General features: G+C 32.5%; 3 protein-coding genes across 4 annotated transcripts; 1 reads left to right on the forward strand and 2 right to left on the reverse strand.

Moving 5' to 3' along the window:
* Positions 1-7,542: 7,542 nt before the first annotated feature.
* LOC120134681 (classical arabinogalactan protein 9-like) lies at positions 7,543-8,588 on the forward strand. The gene is made up of 2 exons (XM_039151124.1): positions 7,543-8,279; positions 8,378-8,588. Exons 1-2 carry the CDS (start codon positions 7,650-7,652, stop codon positions 8,450-8,452), a joined length of 705 nt encoding a protein of 234 aa, XP_039007055.1. The 5' UTR covers positions 7,543-7,649; the 3' UTR covers positions 8,453-8,588.
* Positions 8,589-11,306: 2,718 nt separating this feature from the next.
* LOC120134679 lies at positions 11,307-13,597 on the reverse strand. Of its 2 annotated transcripts, XR_005517181.1 has the most exons (4): positions 13,092-13,514; positions 12,389-12,736; positions 11,531-12,289; positions 11,307-11,486 (listed from the first exon to the last, which is right to left on the reverse strand). XR_005517181.1 is itself a non-coding variant. In XM_039151121.1 (3 exons), the coding sequence occupies exons 1-3, from the start codon at positions 13,512-13,514 to the stop codon at positions 11,666-11,668; spliced, it is 1,395 nt and encodes a 464-aa protein (XP_039007052.1). In that variant the 5' UTR covers positions 13,515-13,597; the 3' UTR covers positions 11,307-11,665. The 2 variants fall into 2 exon arrangements, 1 of the variants encoding a protein (XP_039007052.1); XM_039151121.1 differs by having other exon boundaries at positions 11,307-12,289; positions 13,092-13,597.
* Positions 13,598-16,847: 3,250 nt separating this feature from the next.
* On the reverse strand, positions 16,848-20,607 carry LOC120134680. The gene is made up of 6 exons (XM_039151122.1): positions 20,188-20,607; positions 19,847-20,052; positions 18,922-19,210; positions 18,061-18,168; positions 17,472-17,716; positions 16,848-17,078 (listed from the first exon to the last, which is right to left on the reverse strand). Exons 1-6 carry the CDS (start codon positions 20,590-20,592, stop codon positions 16,961-16,963), a joined length of 1,371 nt encoding a protein of 456 aa, XP_039007053.1. The 5' UTR covers positions 20,593-20,607; the 3' UTR covers positions 16,848-16,960.
* Positions 20,608-22,589: the final 1,982 nt, after the last annotated feature.

Below are 22,589 nucleotides of genomic sequence, written 5' to 3' on the forward strand. Positions count from 1 at the left end.
ATCGTGGAATTGAATGTAAAATGGGTAATCAATGTATTAAATGGTGAATTAGTAAAAGAACATCCAGCACAAATGTTAATCCAAGATTGTAAAAATATGATACAAAAAGTTTGGGTTAAATAAATAAGACATATCTCCTGTGAAGTATACAGATATATAAATAAGTTCACTAATATGATATAAATTTAAGACGAAACTATAATTATCATGGAGGAATAATTGGAAGTACTAAATTAATTGCTAAGCCACGACATCAGGGTTGGCAGTGTTGAGACCGTAATTAAGTTAATTTGCTTGCTTTCTTTTAGTTTACCAAAAAAATTAATAGTAATAATTTAGTGAATATATAACATGATAATACATATATGCTGAGTAAAGAAATCATGTTGAAACGGACGGAATTGAAATATAAGTAAATTAGAAGGATCAAATCTATAGTTATCCTAAAGATGGCAAAATAGCACGTGTCAGATTTGTGGGGCGGATCAGTCCCAGCAGCCAAGCGGACTGAGTGGAAACCTGGCCTGCATACCACATTGCTTGCTGGACCCTGCATCTGGGTCGACTGGCTTGAATGGCTGCTTCCTTTTTTGTTGTCGCTGGAGCGGATCTGGATCTGGCCTGGAGCGGTTGGCAGGGTCGGGTTGAGCCGATAGATACACTACACGTAAAACGGCACCGTGAGGGTTATTGAAAATGCATTAAAAAGTAATCAATACACAAAATAATTTTAAAAATGTATTAATTTAATTATTTTTCTAAATTCATTTCTTATACATGATATTTTGAACTATATCTTTTCAAATATCAAACTAACCTTCGTGTTTAACACTAACCGAACCCTCGAAGAGTGTATTTGAGAGGGAGTAATGATGAACCCACATGCTTATGCAATTGAACCAAAATTATGGCATGAAATTAATCAATTAAATGATTAATGACTGAATTTATTTACTTCATAAATATGGGGGGGAAAATAAGGAAAATGAATGGAGGAAGCTAAGCAGTTAACATCACTTAACATTTGGAGAAAATGATGGTTTAAACCTATGGGACCCTCTACTTAATCCCTTCTACTCTAAGCTACTTAAGGACCACTTTGAGTTGATTTTTTAATAATTATTTAATATAATAAAATATTTAACCCTCAATATATATATATATATATATATTAATTTAATTTGATATTTAATCATTCAAAAAGAATAAGCGTTAAATTGATTAAAAAATATAAACTTTAATAGCTACAACAATTTCTATATGTTTCTATTTTAATATCTTTTTGGCATGTGAAATCAAATATTTGTTCTCTTAAATTACTTTTAAAAGTTGAATTGGAAATTTTATATTTAAGGGGGGCGATACCCTTTGGCTCCTTCCCACCGCCTCTGTTGTTAAGCTGAATAATTTATTTTTCTTAATAATGAGAATTGAATTTTGATAATAAAACAATAGAATATATCTAATTTATAAGATATCTAAATATAGAGAAAAATAAAGATAATAGTTACCAAAAAAATTATATAAAAATAAAAATATTAAATTTAAAGATACGAATAAGAATAAAAATAAAAATTTCCCTTGAGATGACGTCTAACATAAAAAAAATTATCAATGTCATTCATAAAAACTCATTGTCTCTGTCGAACGAGACGCTTTATGAAGTTATAAATGAGTAGTGAGTGAACCAAACCATATGACAGGCTGTTTTGCTACACAATTTTGAATATATCGACAAACAACCTATTAACAGAGAGAGAATCTGACTATATGTAACCACCACCAAATCAATTAGAAAACAAATATAGTGAGGTTCTTTGTGCGAGCACCAAAACGCTTGTAAAGATGTACGAAAAACATACTAAAACAATAAGGAACTTGCCACAAGAACAAAGATTAGTGTCATCGTCGGCTAAACCAAAATTGAACTATAATAATTTAAGATGAATTGAGTATGGGTATTTTTTATGTATTATTGATGTTTTATTCATTGGTTGATTATATTAGATTTGATCTTACAAAAAATTATTATAATAACAACTCTTTAAATTAATCTTTTTCATTCATAATGTTAGAATTCAAACTCTTTATCTTTATTTAAATGATACAATGTTGCATCTCGTTAGATCAACTGGTAATTAGTTGAATTAAAATATTTTAATATTTACTTTGAATATAATTTACGAGTTCAGTTAATTTATTTTAAAATATATTTTATTATTTTTAAGTAGTAGTAAAACTTGGTGACATGGGAAACGTCTCATTGTAGTAATGTCACATACAACGTGCCCCTTGAATATATGTAAGTTATTGTTAACGAATTGTATGATCACCGCAAAGAAAGGACGTTATTCAAAATGTTAGGTGGTACAAATTAAAGAAACAAAGAGCCAATTAGAGTAAACTAAAGCAAACACAGAGAATATTAGAGAACTCATTCAATGTTTCATAATTATTTCTCTACTAAACTAAAGTAAAGCAAAGCAAAGATAGAGAGTATCCAAAGTAAAAGGAAAAGGGAGCATTATTAAGGCAATCATTAAGAAAAATAACCGAATGGGACCGGCTCATTGATATGAACCGTTGGTTGGTTAAAATTGCAAACCAACCAAAAGCTGGAATTTTTGGTTCTTATATATATATATATTTTAAAATATACAGCATCAAATACAAGTATACAACATAATTAGGTTTAGGTTTAATTCCATTAGATGACTTCAGATTACAAACTTAATTTTAAGTTGATCTTCAAACCTCAAAACATTCTAGTTGAACCTTCTTTAAAGTATCAATATTGTATTGATTAAATTCTTCTATCGGTTTAATTATTAATTTCGATGTTAATATTCAAGTCTAATCAGACAATCAACTCAAATATAATATTTTAATTTTGATCAAAATAAAAAAGATAAATCATATTGAATCTATCCCTATCGTAAATACATATATTTTAAATATATTTTATAAAACTAACATTTACATTCAAGTCGAACTGAGTAAAATTACTTAAATGATAGAGTGAGAAAAAATGACTTATGTAAGGTGTAACATAAATTATTTTTTGAATAGGGTTTTTGTTACGGTATTCAATAGAAATCACTGTATAATCCAAGACTACACGGAGACTTTTCCATACAAACGACACAAATGAACATGATTTTATGAATAAATTGTAGTGTAATTTAATGATTTTCGTTGAATATTGTAATAAAGACTTTATTTAAGAAAATAATTTATATTTTATCTTGTATGATTTTTTTTTCTTACTCCATTATTTAAACGAAATTGCCAGTCGAACAGTGATTGAAGACATTTGATACCATTAACCGGTATATATAGAGAATGTTATTTAAAAAAATGAATTGATCTATAAGCAAAGGCTAAGAACAGCACTTTGGAGGAATAAGGCACCAATGATAAAGTGACACGTGAAACTAAGATAAACATTTGCATGAAAGATTACGAGTCACCAATGATAGTTGGAAGTCGAGATAATGATGCAGTTTCATAGTCGACAATTGGCTTGTCTTTCTCCTTACTTGATTGAATTTGTAACATCTCAAATTATAGGTTAGTGACTAAATTGTAAAATTTCAGAATTTGGTGATTAAAGTGGAAAAGTTGAAAAGTTCAATGATTTATGTGGAGATAATCCTTGGAAGTTTTTAGTAATTATCCAAAGTAGTAAAGGGCAAAATGATCATTTGAAAATAAAGATATTTTATCTCCTTTAATAGGAGATTGAAACGTGGAAGATGAAAACATTTCATCTCTTCTTCCTTTCTTCTTTCTCCTCCCGTAAGAGCTCAAGGGCAAAGGTAAGTTTCTTCATTAGTTGATTATTTGTTCAACTAAAGGTTGGGTGTTGTTCATTGGATAGTAATTAAGCTTAAGGAAAGCTTAATTGGTTATAAAACAACAAGATGAAAGGTATAGGAGAGATTAATGATTTTGAGTTTTTGAATGAAATCTTGAAATAAAGTTGATAAGTTGAATTTTAAGTTGAATTTGACTTGTCAATAGTTGAATTAAGAGATTTGGAGTGTTAAAAATGAATTTAGAACATGTTGAAAATTGAGTATAATTCTTGAATTTCATTAAGAGGAGAGGATTTTGAGAATTAAGATGGATTAAATGAGTACAAATGGGCTTAAGTATGTGTTTTTGAGTTATAGGAGAGGTTGAAATATGAAGTGTTTAAGATGAAAAGAAGTAAATTTCGTGCTGAAAATATGATTTCTGGGCAAGGGGAATCGGTACCCATTCAATGGGGAATCGATACCCCTCAAGCGAACCAGAAATTCCAGAATCTCATAGGGGAACCGATTCCCCCACAGGAGGGAATCGATTCCCCCTAAAGGAAAAATGTGAATATTGGTTTAATAAGTTCGTTTAAGTTGCTAGTATCCAATTACAAGGTGTAGGTATCTAATGATTGCCTCAAAATGTACATTTATGTAGATTCTGCGCGTAAAGCAATTCCAGAACATTTGGCAAGTAAGATCGATCAAGGGAAAGATAAGAGATTGGAATTGACTAGTGAGGCCAAGGTGAGTGCATACTAGTGATATGTAGTGTTTAATGGAAATAAGACTTGCGATGAGTCTATTTCCTAGAGTAATATGCATGAAGTCATGGACATGATTATGTTTGTTTTATAATTATATGTGATTATCTGTATACATTGATTGTATATATGCATGACTAAAGATAATGATATGCTTTGTATATGTTATGCGATTATGAATAGGTAGAAAGGAAACAAATGATGATATAATAATCTATTATAAAATATATGATATGAAAATATGATAGTGAGCTATGTGAAAGAACTATGAGATATATGAGTTATATAGAAAATATATACGAACAAGATATGACATCTATGTTTATGAACAATGCAAGGTGATATGAGCTATGTGAGATATGAATATAAAATCATATGAGAAGTGAAAAGAATTACATGAAAATAGACTAAGTGATTACATATATGTGAAAGAAGCTATGAGCTTATATGAACATGTGATATGATATGGAATACATGGTTCACATACATGTGGTATGTGACAGAAGAGAAATGACAAGTAATGTGAATTGTTAAATGATAATGCCCATGTTATGTGATATGAGAGCTAGGGTATAGTTGGCATGCCAAGGGTCGAGGGTTTACATATGTTCTTCGGGACATATGGACTGTTTACCTATGTTCTTCGGGACATATGGACTGTTTACCTATGTTCTTCGGGACATATGGACTGATTACCTAGGTTCTTCGGAATCTATGGACTGGTCATTTGGGACATTGATCGAGCTGTGGTGACAGCATATGTGTGCACAACCTCAATGTACTCACATACCTTAAGTTCTCACTAGTGTACATGGGCTAATAAAGTGATTAAACAAGCATACTGAATGTGATATATACGATGGGTTTATAATGGTTCAAAGGTAAGTGGTTTGAAATGTGTTACATGAACCATATGATGTTATGTGTTTCTTAATGATAATGATAGATTATGATAATGATGGTATATGTTTATGTATGCTTTATGTTATATGAAATATATATGTTTTATATGCCTCACTAAGTTCGACTTAGCGTGTGATTGTTTCACACGTAGGTTTGGAAAGCGAAAAGAAAAGTAAAGAGGAACAAGACATGTCAGTTCTCCTTATCGAATGTCAGATCAGAAGAGAGGTGAATAATATGTATTTTTGTATATAAAGTTCTAGTTGGCATGTAATCAAAAGAATATATTGTATAAGCTCTGAATAATTTTGTAAATGTTTTGAATAATTTAAATGTTATAAAAGTGTTTGAAAAGTCAATGTGACATTTCGGACTCGTATCTTGGTCGGATACGGGTTGGGGGTGTTACAGAATTTCCGGTAGATATTGAATTTGTGACACTTTTAAGTGCTTCATAGTATCGATTTCAGAAACAAATCTATTAAGTAATCTTTCTATAATTAAAGATAATATTATTTTCATTAAAAGTCTTGAGTTTAAACAATTATATATATAGAGTGCGTGCACGTTGTCAATGATTAAGAAAGATTCTGAACATATAATATTTTATAATTACCCATATTATTAAAAAATATTAATTTTGATATTAATAACCAATAATTAACATGAAAAATTTAATTATAGTTCGATGACATATGATATAGTTAACTCTATTTTTTAAAACTAACTAATGATCTTGTGAATGTAAAAGGATTAAATTACGGTAAATTGAAGTATAAATGTTAAATCTCAGATTTAATCATAATTAAAGGACCAGGATGAGGATATGAAAGAGTAAGTAATAATGATGATGTTGAGGAAGAGAAGAACATGTAAAAGCACGTATGATGGCGTGACAGCGGGGGCCATGACCCAACTAATTGTGGCGGTACAAATCTCCCAATGTAACTTGGCGTACAAATTACATTTGTTTTGATAATTTAAATTTTCCAGCTATTTCAATGGAGCCCCCCCCCCCCCCCCAAAACCACCCTTCCTTAATTCATCCTTCACATGCCTCTTCTCAAAATTTCGTAGCCAATCCAACTCGATAAAAAAAATTTAGCTTAATTATATCATAAATTGGATTGACATTTGAGATGATTATGAGTTTAGTTAGGTTTAATTTTTTTTCCATTTGAATTTGTGTCTAAAAGTAAACTCTTTTAACTGTCTCAATTTGACCTAGTTTTAAGAGGATTTCATCTGACTTGAAACTTGATTAATTTTTTTTACGCGAAAACATGTATTTGATCAGACATGATACAAACAAATATATATTCTTGTACTAGGTAAAATAAAAATCTAATTAAAAAAAATAATAATAATAATAATATAATTATTTTTAAATATATAAAATATTATTATACTGGGTCAAATTTTTTCACTTTAAATCCAAATGCAGCTCGATACCACCCTTCAAAAAACCTGAGTTAAACCCAATTTTCTAAATAAAAATCAATCAAATTAGATCGAGTTAAAGCTCGTTATCGGGTCAAATGTTCCTCCTTAATTGAGATTGAGTAATATTTTATCCTAATTTTATTTTAGTTTTTATCTTTATTTAAAGACTTCGTTGAGGATTCATATTCAAAATTTTATGTTTATAAATTCTTAAACATAATTTTACAAAATATAAATGATTAGAAATATTATGAATAATTTAACAATTTTTAGAGTTAATGATTAAAAAATTTCGGTTGATATTTTCTCTCTTATTAAAGTTGCGTATTCAATATTTATTAAAAGTAAAATTCTCCTTTCTCAATCTCTACGTATAAATTATTGAAAAGAAATATTATGGATAATATTTTTTTCTGTACTTAATTAATTATATAAATTTGAAAAATAGGTTACGTTTTTCATTAGACCGTACGTGAAGTTGCAATGAATATATATATATATATATATATATATATATGTGTGTATGTATTATTTGTTGGTTAAAATTTGGAGGATGATAAAGATCAATTCCATATAAGGTGTATAAATATATACCACCTTCTATTCATTCCTCATACCTGCTCTTCGTTCCCCTGTCTGTCTGTCTGTCGCTTTCTCTATCCCTCAGTTCTAAAAGTGTTGGGCGTAGTTTAAGGCAGAGAGAGTGCGCAGGATTAAAGATCGCCATTGTTCCAACATGATGCTTAATCATAATTTTTTGTTTCTATCAGCTTTGTTTTGCATTGCTGTAGCTGGCGTTTTAGGCCAAGCTCCTCCTACTCCAAGTAATCCTCCCACATCCACGCCGGCGCCTCCCACCCCACCAGCTTCAACACCTCCTCCTACCACTCAGCCACCTCCTTCGCCGACTGCTACTCCGCCTCCGGCATCCACTCCTCCTCCCACTTCATCACCACCTCCAGTGACAGCCTCTCCACCCCCGGTTTCAACTCCTCCGCCTAGCTCTCCTCCTCCAGCAACTCCCCCACCCGTTAGCTCTCCTCCTCCTGCCACCCCACCTCCCGCCACTCCTCCCCCGGCTTCTCCACCTCCCGCAACCCCACCACCTGCTTCTTCTCCTCCCGCCACTCCACCACCCGCCTCTCCGCCTCCCGCTACCCCTCCACCGGCAACTCCTCCTCCTGCAACCACACCACCTGCTCCTTTGGCTTCTCCACCAGCCACGGTTCCGGCTCCGGCACCTAGCAAACAGAAAGCGAAGTCTCCAGCGCTATCACCCTTGGGCTCGAGCCCACCATCTCCATCAACCGAGGCCCCTGCTCCTAGCCTGGGCGCTTCTTCACCAGGCCCATCTGGAACTGATGTGGTATATATATATACATTCTCTAATAGTACTTGACACTTTGTTAATTTATGGGGTTATACATTATTAAATATTATTTGTGTTTTAACATTGAAATGCAGAGTGGCGTAGAGAAAATGTGGACAGTAGGAGGCTGGGTGGTGGCTGGATGGGCTGTTCTGAGTCTGATGCTTTAAACGAAAGGGCTCTTACCAATTCGCATGTATTTGGTTTTCAGTTTCAGTGGTTTATTTACATTTCCATGATATTATTGGGTGAAGTCTCTTTGAAGAGGCCTTTTACTACGCGTATTTGACGATGGGGTTGTATTTTTGGGGATATTTTTTTATGAGGACTTTCATTGTTCCTTTTGTATGTTGGTAGCTACCTCCTCCTCTCATCATTTTTACTACTTTCATTTAATTATATACTCAAACCCAAAACCACAAATAAAAAATGAATTATATGATAAACTACACCTTATGCCACCAAAACTTAAACAATGTATCGTTTATACACTGAACTTTCATTTTCTCCAATCGTAGCTTTAAACTTTCCTTTTGACTTCAATTATGTCATCAAGCTGTTAAAATTTAATAGCACAATGACGTTGATAAATCTTCTGTCATAGTGATGATGTGGGCAAAATCGTATCGTTTTAATTGATGCCCAAATCGATAGCACTAAACTTTAGGATTGTATCTATTTTACCATTGAACTTAAACAAATCAATTTTAGGCATTAAAATTTTATGGTCTTCGTTGGCAGCCAGTCGCAAACCATCACCGGTTGTCTTTCGTAGTAAGACCAATATCAAAATATTCACATTTCACTCTTCTTTTTTCCCCTAAAATTAGTTTTTCATGAAACCCACTCAAAATCTATGAAAATCCATTTAAAGAATCTATGTACTAATACTCCGATCTCTCCTAGTGGTCGTCCAATGAGATTAATTTTGAGATATATTGTTTGACTTATAAAAAATTATGCTTCCCGCCATTTGGATGTTCGAACAAACTACCAAAACTTCTTAAATCTAAGAAAGTCCTCAAACCCTTAAAAATGGTAGGTTTTTAATTTCATTGATTTTGAGTGAGTTTCGTAGAAAGCTAATCATAGGAGATAAATAGTGATGGGCGACGATTGGCTGCCAACGACGATTAGAAAAGTGCATTGCCAAAAAGTATTTTTGTTTAACAAATTAGTGGCAAAATCGATACATGCTTATAGTTCAATGTCTAGGACAATATCATTTTATGCGTCAATAATCATACCAAAACGATATCGTTTTGTCCATGATATCACACTATTTGAATTTTAACGATCCAATGACATAATTGAAGTCAAAAACAAAGTTAGTATTATAATTAAAGAAATTGAAAGTTTAGTATTATAAATGATACACCGCCTAAACTTCAGTGGTATATTAGTTTACCTTATATTGAATTTTAAAATCAAATTTAAATACTTGAGATTTTTCTTCTTCTTTTGTGTTGTTTGCTTTACGAGCGGTCTCTGGGTGAGGGCTTTGGACCCCACATTGTCATAAATGTTACAGTTATTGCATTTTAACGGAGACTCATATAAAGTAAATGGAAAGACGACCCAAAGTCTTGAATCGTAGGCCTAGGCCCATTTAGTGAGTTATGTTGGTCGACCAATCTGGACCCAACCTTTCATTTCCAGCAGAAGTCCTATCATTCTTAGGTGTATGAAAGGATTTATATAGTAAATTATTCGAGTTTAATTTAAAAAAATTGAATTTGATTCATGTATTGTGGAGTTTAAATATTTTAATATCTTATTTAAATATATTGGGGGATTATAAACCTTTCTATTTCTAATACATTTTCAGTTTTTAATATAAAAAATGTTATTTTATGTTTATGTATCAACTTAAAAATCCAACTTATGTTTTAAAATTATTTTCCTAGTGTAATAATAGTTTAACGAGTGGGATCGCTTGAATTGAAAATATTACCCAAAAAAAATTTTAATTGATGAAATTTTTAAATATGAAAAGTTAAATTTATTGAATTGTTCCGAATTAAGATAAATTTGACAGGATGTATGGGTTTTAGGAACTAAAAATGATATCATAACATGCCACATTATATATTTGTTTCAATTTTGATAATGAAATAATTTTTTTGTAACGATATTTTAATTGAGTGACTTATCTTTAACTTAAAGAAAAATGTGATATGTCTATTGTCGATCCTATAATTAAGTGACCTTGAATATAATTTACCCAAAAGTTTTCCATTGACATTGATAACTTTCACGGCATATTTTTTAATATTTTTTTAACCAGTGAAACCATTTGATGGGTTCGATTCATATGGAAAAAATAAACACCAAGATCAACAAAGGACGAGTGTAAAAAATAAATACCCCTAGAATTTCTCAAGGTTTTTGTTTTCCTTCTAATATTCTATAATATATGTATTCGATACATATTTAAACATTAATATAAAATCATAAACATTAGATTTAATCATATTTATTGATACAAAAAATAATGTATATTTGTAAAAAAAATAGATTTAATAAATGAATCTAGGTAAAATGATAAAGGATTTGTCAATAATGCTTCAAAGCAGTTGAGCAAATAAATGGTACATATATGTTTGCAAAAGCAAGTGAAATTATCTGTTAAAACATTTGAGCAAAAGAAGAAGAAAAGAAAATCACATGGGGTATTGAAGGACTTCCATCTCGTGCCAAGAAGCTTTTTAGCTTTGAATGATTCGAAATCCCACACTCTGCAGATTGTGTTTAGGGTCCCAATGGTCAAAGCCTTCAAACAATGTTTACTTGTCTGTACTTTTTACATTTCATATCCGATTTACTGTTTATGTTCGGAGTTCGTGACTATCTCTTCGAGTAATGTCATCTGCACTTGTTGGTGCAACTTTAGGTATTGCTGCATATAGTGTAGAAAGATCTCTGTATATGGAAATGAATGGAGGAAATATGGAGATATATATATTCATAAAAAAAACTTGCAAGCCAAGCAACCACACTTTGAATCACAAATCCAGAAATTGTAACATCAAAAAAGGACGCTGCCACATTATATTTTCATCAACCGTTATAGTTAGTTTAACTATAAGAAAAAGGTTGATGGGGCAGCTTTGCCACCTACCATCATGCGAGGTAAACTAAAAACCAACCTCCATTAGCTCTATCCCTAACTGGAAAACCGAGCTCCAACTCCGTAGTCGGGTTCTGGGCCGAGAGTATAAACATTCATGCATGTCCCCCATTAGAACCTGTGAATGAGTATACTCTGTTTGCAGATTCATAGAGGCATCAAACCAAAGTCCAAAAAATGACTTTTTGATCTGTTAGTCAACTGAACTAGCTACCAATTTGAACAATTGCTAAGATTTGATTCTACCCTTTCTTCAGACTTGCATCCTCCATATCATGCCGTCGGCACAACTATCCTGTGCTTTCTTGAGTGTGGAAACTTTGGCACAATGTGCTGATAAGGCAACCTCACTCTTTGCCGTCTCGTCCTGAGGTAGTTCATAGGCTTCGTTGACAGATCCGGACCTCAAATCACCTGGAGGGATAAAACAATCAATGGAAAGGCCCGGTATGTTGAAGGCAACCTCCTCGATCGACCAAGTTTCTTCCATCCTTGTTTTAGTATGGCTCATTGCAGCTTCCCCGAACCTGAAAAGTGTAATGACAGAACGCCCGGAATGTGCTATCATGATACCTTCGACGGGTCGGTAATCATGAATATATGAATTGATTGTGGTTTCCCAATAAACAGTATTACCACCATTGGATTGGATACGAGTGAGATGTGAGTCCTCAATGTGGACAAGAAGTCCAGTCTTCTGACTAAAGTAGCCAAATAAAACGTGCCTAATGATCTCTGCAGGACCTTCACTCCTTGCCTTCAATGTCTGCGGATCGGTACAAAGCTTGAGGATGAAGCAATCCTCACCATTAATTGTCTTCTCTCCTATGCATTTTGCATCAGAAAACATACTAGCTGTAGTTCTTGGATCAAGACCCTTAATGAACCACAAATAAAATGTCAGAAAACTTAACAATTCTAAAAAAATCGACTCAAGAGACAATGTTCAGCAGTCGATAAGAATAGGAAACCTCACATGAAGTGCACGGCGCAAGGGTCTAACAGGCCCGTTCGCGGTACGAGCACCAAGCCAAGGTGTGTGTCTCCATACAAGCTTCCCATTACAGCCAGCATGAACCTTGCAGCCGCCAACCGCAAGCTCAACATACCACATGTCCGGATTCATTTGCCAGAGCACGAACCCACCGGACTCTGCACCTCTGGAGCCATATCGGTTCTTAACAGTCTTCGTTGTGGTTTCGTATTCACAAGCTACCATTTTGAGCTTTCCCATCACGTAGGCGTTCCGAATGGAGTTTTGCAGCTTCAGCCCACCAGAAGCAGCTGTATACTGCTGCAATATGTAATGAGCAGTGGAAGTTTCCTACATAACACCGCATAACAGCAAGGAATGTTACAGTTACAATATTTCATCACGAGAATGCAGCAAGGAATATAACCTAGTAATGATCAAATTAGAAACTTTATTAATGTGAAGTTTTTGTTTCAGAATTTTGCACAAAGAAAACAATCTCAGCCAGTAAACACTAAACACCCTTTTCTTCTCTGTAGTTCCAACTATAACTTTTATGTCTTAAAGTAATATTAGCATCTATCTGGATCCCAAGAAAATTCTACTACTATATTTTCTTGCTAACCAGACAGTTTGAATGAAAACAATGATTTATGAGAATGGATCCATCAACCATAGAGTAAGCTTAAAGGAAAAATTGACGAACAATGGGAGTGTCTTTTATGCTCAAGTGCGGCAGCGGGTCAGTGGAGCTAACTTGAACCGGAGCCAAAGGCGCACCCATTACCCCGAGCAACAGCCTTAGATCAGACCTTCTGTAACTCATCGAAGCAACCGGTGGAGTCCTCGATAACTGTCCAATAACCCATTGTCCTAGCCCTGACCCAAGCCGCTTCGAAACCCCAGCTTCCCCTCCGTCCGGCTCGGGACCTTCCATGAGCGGTGCTAAAGCTTCCCCGACCGGTTGCGCGCCTCCGTAGTTGTTGGGGGTGCTTTTCTTTCTCCGTAATAGAACGGCGATGGGCGAACGCGCTCTTCCGGGACTTCTGTTGGTCCGAGAGCGGGAAGGCGAAAGTCCGCGAACTACTTCCTCTTTGAGAGTCAAGAAAAAACCTTGCTTTTTCTCCATTAAAGGCCGGGTTTTTTCTCTTGAAAAAAAGAAGTTCCCTTCGTCTTCAACAAGAGAAAAGAAGAAGGGTTGGACTGAAATTCACAGAAGATAACAGACTAAAGAGAGTGATAAGCTTCGTTCATGGAGATAGCAGTGGGAAACGTATCGACTTTTGAATGAGCTAAATAGTAGTAGGTTTCATTATGATAAAATACAGATTTAAACAGTCATTATTATTGCTATAATAATTGTTTTCTTTTCTTTTCGATCAGAATAATAATTGTTTCTTATGAGCTATAATAGATTTTACCAGTGAATCGCATAATTTGAACTACTACTACTGCCTCCTCAACTTTATTTGTAAAAAAAAATTACGCAAAAGCAGTGGACAAAATCGTTGTTCCTTCTAGACAAAGTCATTCTTAATCTTAATTTACTGGCAAAAAAATTCAATAATTAAAAGAGATTCTTCCATATGTTTCCTCCTTTTCTTTGGTTTAGTTCTCTGGTGAGTTAGCAAATGAACTTTACTTCATGTGACGTGATATTGATGAGATAATAAAAATAATAGTAACTATTTTTGTGAATTTAGCATTTTAAAGACGTATTATTTACTTATTATCAAAAGAATATTAGATTTTGTAAGAAAACATTTATAAATTGTTTTATATTACAAAAAACAAAAACACAAGACATGGTAAAATGTAAATGTACACCCAACAAAAGGCGATGGTAGTGTTGATTCTCTGCTCGTTTCTTTTGACGGATCCCCGACGCAACAGCCTTCTTCTTTACTCCCCAAAACCACGTGCACTTCTTATTCCATTTTTTTACCATTACATTTTGATAGATAGATAAATAAATAAAAACAGAGAGTAATGAGTCGGGATAGACATGAGATTTGGATATGAACGATCTGATTTTATTCTATACGATTAATTTTCAAGAAAATTGAGCTTATATTGAGTTAATTTCTTTAAAGAATAATATTGGGTTTAAGATGAAAAATCTCTAACTCAAAAAAAATAATATAGTTATCCTCTATATATTGTAATATAATTTTAATAATATCTCTATCTATATATTTTTTAATTAAATCTTTATTTAACTTAATAAAATAGAATTTATATATATATTGGGATATGTCACAAGGTGTGTGTTTTACATAAAAATCAGAGTAAATTTTGAGTTAGAAGAAAAGATTTTAAATTTAAATAAAATTAAAAAACAAAAAAAAATACTCAAATCAAATTTAGATAGATAAATACTCAACTTAATCCGATTTATATTCATCATGATCCGCATAGAAAAGAACACTGAGTAGCATTTGATATTTTTATAAATATATTTATAAATATATATATTTATATTTCAATTTATTTTATCTAGACTACAAATAAGATTGTCTATGACGTGTTTTACATTTTAGATAGATTTGTGAAAACCAGATATTTAAGAAATTTAACATATACGATTATTTAGAATTTATATAATAATATAAAATGAAATGTTAACAATAAATATAATATAAATTTAGATATTTGATATATATACCTATTTTTAATAGTTTAAACAAAATAGATTGAATTAAAAATTATTTCTATAATAAATTTATATATACTGTGATCTAGATTAATTAACTATTAAATTAGATCCAAATGATTATATTAAAAAAGAAAAAAAGATTAAAAATATGAAAGCAGAGTTTTATTATAGACCTTTAATTTAGGAAAAGAAGGTGTGAAATATGTAAAGATGTAAAGGTAAACAAGGACCGAAGAAGCTTGTCCATTATGGTGAAGTTTGAAAGCCATTCAACATTGGATCTTAAAATAATTTTCTAATACCTTTGTTTTCTATTCTTCATGTCCCACTCCTATATATACAGTACAACATTATTTATGTTACGACTGGACAATTTAAACGAGGTGGAGAAATCTAAATCAACTAAAATTAAAACGAAGTTTAATTCACATTTATTGTTCTGTTAAAAATTATTACGATTTTTTTTTTGAGATTTTAGATTCAATCAGTTATATTTGTAGAGTATGTATTTGTTATCAATAAATTATGAAATTTTAAATATATAATATCTTATAATTATTTTTATATTATTAAAAAACTATTAAAACTTGACAAATTAAATGGAGCAAAGATAAGCGTAAGTTTAGTGATAGTTTTTCACTATCATCAATCCATGAATTATGAAAGATCACTCTAACAAAGCACATTAGACCTCATTTGGGTAGCACGGAGTATATTCCTTAGCTCGTAAGCATTGACTAAGAGAGGGTCTTTCGTCAAATCAAGTACCCCATAAATATCAATCTCATGCTTTAAACCCCACTTGCTAATTTATTATTCAACCACACTCTGGCAATCCCCATGCTATTGTCTAACCACATACAAACAACAAAAACCCTCTACTTACATTTTCTTTGTTTTGTTTTTATTCTCATAGTATAAGATAATTACAAAATATTATATGTTTAAAATTTTCTTAATCTATCAACAACACACATATATCTTGTAGACCAAGGACGGAACTAGGATTGAATTATGAGGAGAGAAAATTATTTAACTTTAAAACAAACAAGATCCCAAAAAGTAATTAAATCAAAAAATTAAGATATTAAAGGTTTAATTTCACAAATTTTAAAATTCAAAGGTCTTACAAAGTAATTAAACTAGAAAATTTAGGGTCGAGGCTTAATTCCATTAATTTTAAAACTGACATTGTCCTAAAAGATAATTATACCAAAATTTTTTTTGAGAAAGATATGACCTAATTGCAATGATTTCAAAACTATCAGTGACTTAAAATATAATTAGACCATCAAAATTTAGAGAGTCATCGCCCCTCTCACCTATAACGTGAGTCTATCCCTACTGTAGATATAACTATGAGTGAGTCTATCTCTACTATAGATATAACTATTCAAATACAAAATTATCCAAAAAGAATACCTTTTACCATACAGAAACACTCGATAGGTTGGTTTATACGTTAATTGAATCATAAAAGAAAAAGAATCTCCATTATTATGGTCTTGGAAAACATTTAAATTGGGTAAAAGAAAAAGACCCATGATCCTGGCTGAGCCCAAACTGTAATTGACAAGCCCAGTTACGGCTGAAATCAAATTATGCTTGTTGCCAAAGAGACAAGAGATATGAATCTCTAATGTTTTCAAGGGATTCAAATCTTGAGTTAATCCAAAATTTAAACTTTGAATTTGGTGTCAAATTTTTAAACCTAACTTCAACCACTGAAACAATAGTTTGTTAACCAAACTTACCAATGACTTGTTAAGATCATCAATATTATTATAATAAAATCAACATTACAGAGACGATCTCCTTCAACATGGTTCAAGCAACCTTTATTAATGCAACTAATGATATTAATAAGCAATACCAACAACTTTATATATGCAGATGGAAGCACTGGAATCACAGCAACTCTAAACAACCTGCTCATCACCACAGCCGTTATTGTCGGGACTGCTTGTCAACATTAAAAGTTCCATTAGCTCTAACCGATACTCGAGGCCTCTAAGGTAGTGTCCCAAAAGCATACACCTTCAGGAAAGATATGAGAATATCAGAGCTAGCTATATTACCATATCTGAATAATAATAATAATAAAATGGGTTCAGACAAAATTTTGTTGAATGTTAAGAGTGACTGAAGCTTATTCAAGGTTCAAACATGAAGAAAACCTTTCACATCTCGAGATGATCTTTCATTCTCCCAAAGTATACTGATCAAACACATTAAGTTGAAGTGTAAACAGGATTCCGCTATAATGATCAATTAGTGCAGAGGAATGCACATTTCCTGTTAAACTTTTGAAAGAACTAGATTTTCCTTTCAAACTAAAAGTTTATACATAAACTTGTTAGGTCGAAAGTGTGTTAGAAGAAACGAGAGACAGAAGAGATAGACGGAAAGCATCAGTAGAGCTGGACTAACCAGAAGAGTAGACGAGCAAGATAGTCCCGCGTTAATGAAATGAAGGGCTGGAACTGAAGTGAAGTATTCTCAACAAGTTCGGCACAATCTTCACTCCCAATATTTACAGTTCCAGTTGCAGTGTTCTCTGACGAAGGAGGAATCTTGGAATGCATCCTTGGAGAAAGAGTGGCAAGGAGACCGTGGACCACAGAGTGGATTGTGTCTTTCACTTCAGGAGACGTTGGTTCAGAAAGCTCAGCTACCTGAAATTATGTTTGAATTTTATTAGCCATGACAACATAAAATTTTACAGAAATTCACTGCTAGGAACAGTTTTGTATGACAGATTAAGCACTCGAGGTACATAAATATCAGAGTAAAATTGTTGCATCTAGCAATTTGCAATAAGCAGAGGTATCCCTTCAAGCCAAAAGCTAATCCTCATCTCAAAAGCTCTTTTTAAGTAGTTCAATCTTCCCTTCAAATTAATGGATATAAAAGTAAAAAAAAATTGTATTTTCATTTGGAGATATTACTTTCATAGCATCATGTTTATGAGAAATTAGCAAATCAATTTGCTTTAGAAGATTTTGAGACCATGGGAAACCTTTTCTGGTTCTAGTGATCTCAAGTAGTCAAGTAAATCATTCTTTTCTTCGCCAACAAACTGTTGCATCTGCAGAGCAGCATTCTTCCTCTTTACTTCATGGAGTTCCTTCAATAGAGCAATAATCAGAAATATGAGCATGTATCCCACCAATTTGAAGGTAAGGATTTGAAGAAATTGTAAAGCAAAAATAAACGGTATGTACAGAGATAGATGGAAAAGAAAATGAGATATTCAGCAATTTGAGAAGGCTCAATTTTCTTATATATTATGAATGTATGAAGGTATTGTTAACATCTGAACTGGATAAACCATGGAACATACATCTCATGCAATGTAGATTTTGAAAAGCCAGAAATTCACAACTCACCAATACTTCCATGGGGGTAAACTCTCCAAATATAAAATTATGAAGAAAGACACATGTAGCATCTTAAATTTAGTTTTATGTTCTCTCGTATTTTTCCATTTACTGATCTATTCAGTTAATAATAAGGTCAGCATGTCTGACATATAAGTACAACTATATGTTTTCCAGCGTATCTAAATTCTTTCACAAGGCTATTACCAACAATTTGGAATGCACGACATAATAAGTTGGCCTAATATCCTATCCCAAATGAAAACAAAGGTAATCAGGGGAAAAAGTCTACCAAGTTTCAGAAATATGGATCTCATATCAGCCAAAAGAGGAAATAAAAAGGGTCATATAGGGGTTCTCATTTGTTCAGAGCACATTCAATAGGAGATAATGGCACGTTGAATAAAGTTAACTTTATCTGGGCCATGCATCAAGTAAACAGTTCATAGTGTAAAGGGAAAAACAAACCATGAAAGCCTCCTCAATATGATGTAGCATACCTTTTTCACTGCAGTTAGACGAGACTTCAAATGAAGAATGTATTTACGAGCTTCCAAGGGCATTTCACCCAGGCCTTGAAAGTCTATATCTTCTAATTGCTCTTTACTGGTTTCTTCAGATTCAGATGACAAACCATTTTTCTCAAAAAGTTCATTTATTTTTGTACTGTCTAGCAACATGTCTTGTAAATCGAAAGTCGATTTTTCTGAAGTTTGATTTTCCAAATCTCCTTCACAACCAAGGTTCCGCTCAAGGCAAAGCCTATATTCAGCATTCCTCAATGTATAACTGCAGTTCAAGAAGTGCTATTATTCATGATAGTCCCAATATCTGACAGACACTATTGAAGATAAATGGTACTCTGAATGTCTCATGGTACAACTATTAAAGATAAATGCTAAAGTGATCGTACCATATTAAGAAAACATATACGTAAATGAGAAATATATGCATGGAGGAGATAAGACACCATCAAGATTCAGGTTTTAAGTCCTAGTGGTGGCAAACACATATACAATGAGCCACGTTTGGCATGATGTATATGAGTTCATGATTTGGCTTTTCACCAGAACAAACATTAACATGATATCAACCTTTTTTACTGCCTAACAGAGGGTTGAATGAGGACATGATGCAGAGAATAAGCAGAGCTGCAAAGGCATGTTTACCAAGCTATGTTGTTCCGGTTCTTAGCTTTTCTTAAAGTACACGGTATGTGATCCCATGGACCCTCCAAATACAGTGAAAAACTTATTAAGAAGTTGAATATATCAATTTCCAACACATACCCTCACCCCACAACTTACACCTGGATCGTAGTAATATAGCAAACAAGCATTGAAACCATCACAATAAGTAGACAGTTATACTGGAGCATAGAAGCATTCAATATAATGGAGCACATCACGTAGAAAATGAATATACCCAGTCATCATAGAAGAAACCAACAATTTGGAGAGAGGTTCCCATAATGCCTCGATAAAGACTTGAAACCTATCAGAAGGGAGTAAACCCAACATGCCAGAAATAGTCCTTTTCATGGCATCCAAAGTTGTAGGGGAGACATCTTTTTGGATAAGGCTAACGTCCAATGGTTCTATCTCATGTATGAGATTGGCAAGGACGGATTTCTGAAAGAAAAAAATTGCTAAAATTTCAGTGAATTTCTAAATTATAAACCTAAAATGACCAAACCCAACCCAAAATCAGCAATCCATAAAAAGGGTAACTTACCAAAACTGAAACTTATTTCCGGAAAAGCTTACCTCAGATGGGGCCGGATTGTGATCGAACCCATCATGGAAAGCAGAGGCGTCGGGATTAGAGGAAGAGAAGGCGATGAGATGGGTTCTGCTGTATTTTTTAGGGTTGATGATGGAGAGCGAGCGAGAAGGAGATATGGAAAGAGGAGGAGGAAAGAGGAGATTGAGCTTTGGGATTGAACGTGTTTTGGAAGAGAAGAAAGGGGGAAGGGAATAAGAGGAAAGAGGGGCGGCCATGTAGATTAAGTTCCGCCACCGCGGCTCTTCCTCTCCTTCTTTCTTTCTCCGCCAATTAGGATTTCTTTTCTTCTTTCCTTTTTCCCTCGAGCAGCGACGGTAGCCACCAGTTATGTAGGGGATGGAAAATTGGAAGGTAACGTTTGAGGCAATGGAACACGGTGTCAACATAGCTACCGTTGCACCGATGACGTGGCTTATTTCTCTTGTTTTTTTTTAATGTAATAAAAGATATTTTGTTTCCTTTCAAATTGTCGACTTTTTTATATATTTTTTAGAGAAAATAGTAAATTCGTTGTCATATAATGATTTACTACATATTTAATTTATCTTTTTTATTTATTTCTAAAAAAATTAAGAGAATTATAATATTAGGTCTGTGGATGAAAATAGAAAATGATATAAGAAGAAATTATTCAAGTTAATGAAGTGACTATTGGAAAAACTGCTTAAAACTAATAGAAAATGATGTTCTCTAGTATTTTATAAAAATAAAATTATTTATTTACTTCAATTAATCTCTGATTGAGCTTATGCTAACTATTCTTATATAAATTCAGTCAAAAATATTATAAATAGTATAGAAATCAAATATATTTTATTCAAATAAATAACATTTTTTTTGGTTTAGTTTTTGATGACGTTAATATCATACTCGTGGTTCTAGCCAAAACCAAAATATGAAAATCTATTCAAATTCTTTGAAATAAATAATTCGAATTTGTTTGGTCCACTTATATAATACAATATTCAAATTTCTTTCAAATTTTTAAATCTAAAAATAATATGGATTTGAATCTCACATCTTTTTAAACATTACAATTATAATTAGGGAAAATTACAAGTTTAGTATCTTTTTAAAACTACACCTAACGTTTAGTTTAGATTTCAATTTAATAATCTGTAGTTAAAAATTAGCATAACTATTAATGTGACATTTTTTTATTTTCAATGACAAGGTGACATTATTTTATGGTAACACGTCAACATCACTGTTAAAATTTTAACTATGGGATATCAGAATGAAACTTAAACTAAATGGTAAATATAATTTTGAAAATAAAAGAAAAACTAAAAATAGAGTACCAAAACAGAACAAAACTAATAATTTAAGTATTAAGTGTGTAGTTTACCCTTATAAGTATGTCAATAGTATTAAAATTTAATCTATATCTATATTGGAGTATTTTGAAATAATTAAAATCAAAGTATTAATATATTGTACTTCGTACAGAAAATTAAGGAAGAACATTTTCACATAAATGTCATCTCTTTCGCACCTCAGGTTTTTCTGATAATTTAAAAACATTTATTATCATTTTTAGAAAGACCTTATTTTTTTACATTAATTTCGATGTATTTGTGTGATCTATCAGAATTAATGATCATAGTCATTTACTATAATGACTTTACCCTAACATTAGTACTAATAGTTATTATAAAACCTATTGTCCAAGATCAAGAGAAGATTTGAAATGTCTTTTCATTCATCTCTCTTCTACCTCCTTATGGAGAAAAAAAAATTTTAATACCAACAACGATCTAATTATCAGTTATGATTTTATGTCGAATAAATTATCTACAATTACTATTGCCCATTTAAACTTGACCCATGTGGTAAAAGGAGTTAACTTTTTCTTAATCAAATATAATCTTATGAATTAATGGTTTTGTTTAAACCATCTTAAATATCTTCGGGTTTGGACAGCTAATCAAATAGTCTACTCTGCGTGAAGCTTGGTTGGCCTATTTCAAGATAGGCTACCAAAAGGAGCGAGGTTGGTCCCAATTGCTAGCAATGCTTAGGTGTTGGAACATACAATTTGTGGTCTGCCATGGATTGAAAGCTACATACCCAGCAAGCTCAGTTAATGCGTCCCTAAAGCAGCTCCCTGAACAGTGGAAACAACAAGCATCGAAACTGTCAATCAGATTTGAAGCAGTAGACCCTCAAAATTCTTTGCCAAGCTGAATATTAGATGGATTGATCAATTTGTTATGACCTTTTTTTCCCTTTTGGGATCTGATGTTTTAACTGCTAAACCACGCTTTTTATTTATCTGGGGATCAATACTTAGATTGAACATTGGAAATGTCTGCATCACATCAGTATTCACTTTTCTCCAGCCACTTTCATGCTAGATATAATTAGCTCAAATTATGATCTA

This window comes from Hibiscus syriacus, unplaced genomic scaffold (genome assembly GCF_006381635.1).
Source record: "Hibiscus syriacus cultivar Baekdansim isolate YM2019G1 unplaced genomic scaffold, ASM638163v2 tig00110597_pilon, whole genome shotgun sequence".
NCBI lineage: Eukaryota > Viridiplantae > Streptophyta > Magnoliopsida > Malvales > Malvaceae > Hibiscus > Hibiscus syriacus.

Coding starts and splice junctions, on each gene's coding strand:
- LOC120134679 (XM_039151121.1), bottom strand. CDS start 13,514: ATGGAGAAAAAGCAAGGTTTTTTCTTGACTCTCAAAGAGGAAGTAGTT. Junction 12,737..13,091: donor GCATAAAAGACACTCCCATT/GTTCGTCAATTT, acceptor GGTGTTATGTAG/GAAACTTCCACTGCTCATTA. Junction 12,290..12,388: donor CCTTGCGCCGTGCACTTCAT/GTGAGGTTTCCT, acceptor TGGTTCATTAAG/GGTCTTGATCCAAGAACTAC.
- LOC120134681 (XM_039151124.1), top strand. CDS start 7,650: ATGATGCTTAATCATAATTTTTTGTTTCTATCAGCTTTGTTTTGCATT. Junction 8,280..8,377: donor GCCCATCTGGAACTGATGTG/GTATATATATAT, acceptor ATTGAAATGCAG/AGTGGCGTAGAGAAAATGTG.
- LOC120134680 (XM_039151122.1), bottom strand. CDS start 20,592: ATGTTGACACCGTGTTCCATTGCCTCAAACGTTACCTTCCAATTTTCC. Junction 20,053..20,187: donor ACAATCCGGCCCCATCTGAG/GTAAGCTTTTCC, acceptor TTTTTCTTTCAG/AAATCCGTCCTTGCCAATCT. Junction 19,211..19,846: donor GTTTCTTCTATGATGACTGG/GTATATTCATTT, acceptor CTTGAACTGCAG/TTATACATTGAGGAATGCTG.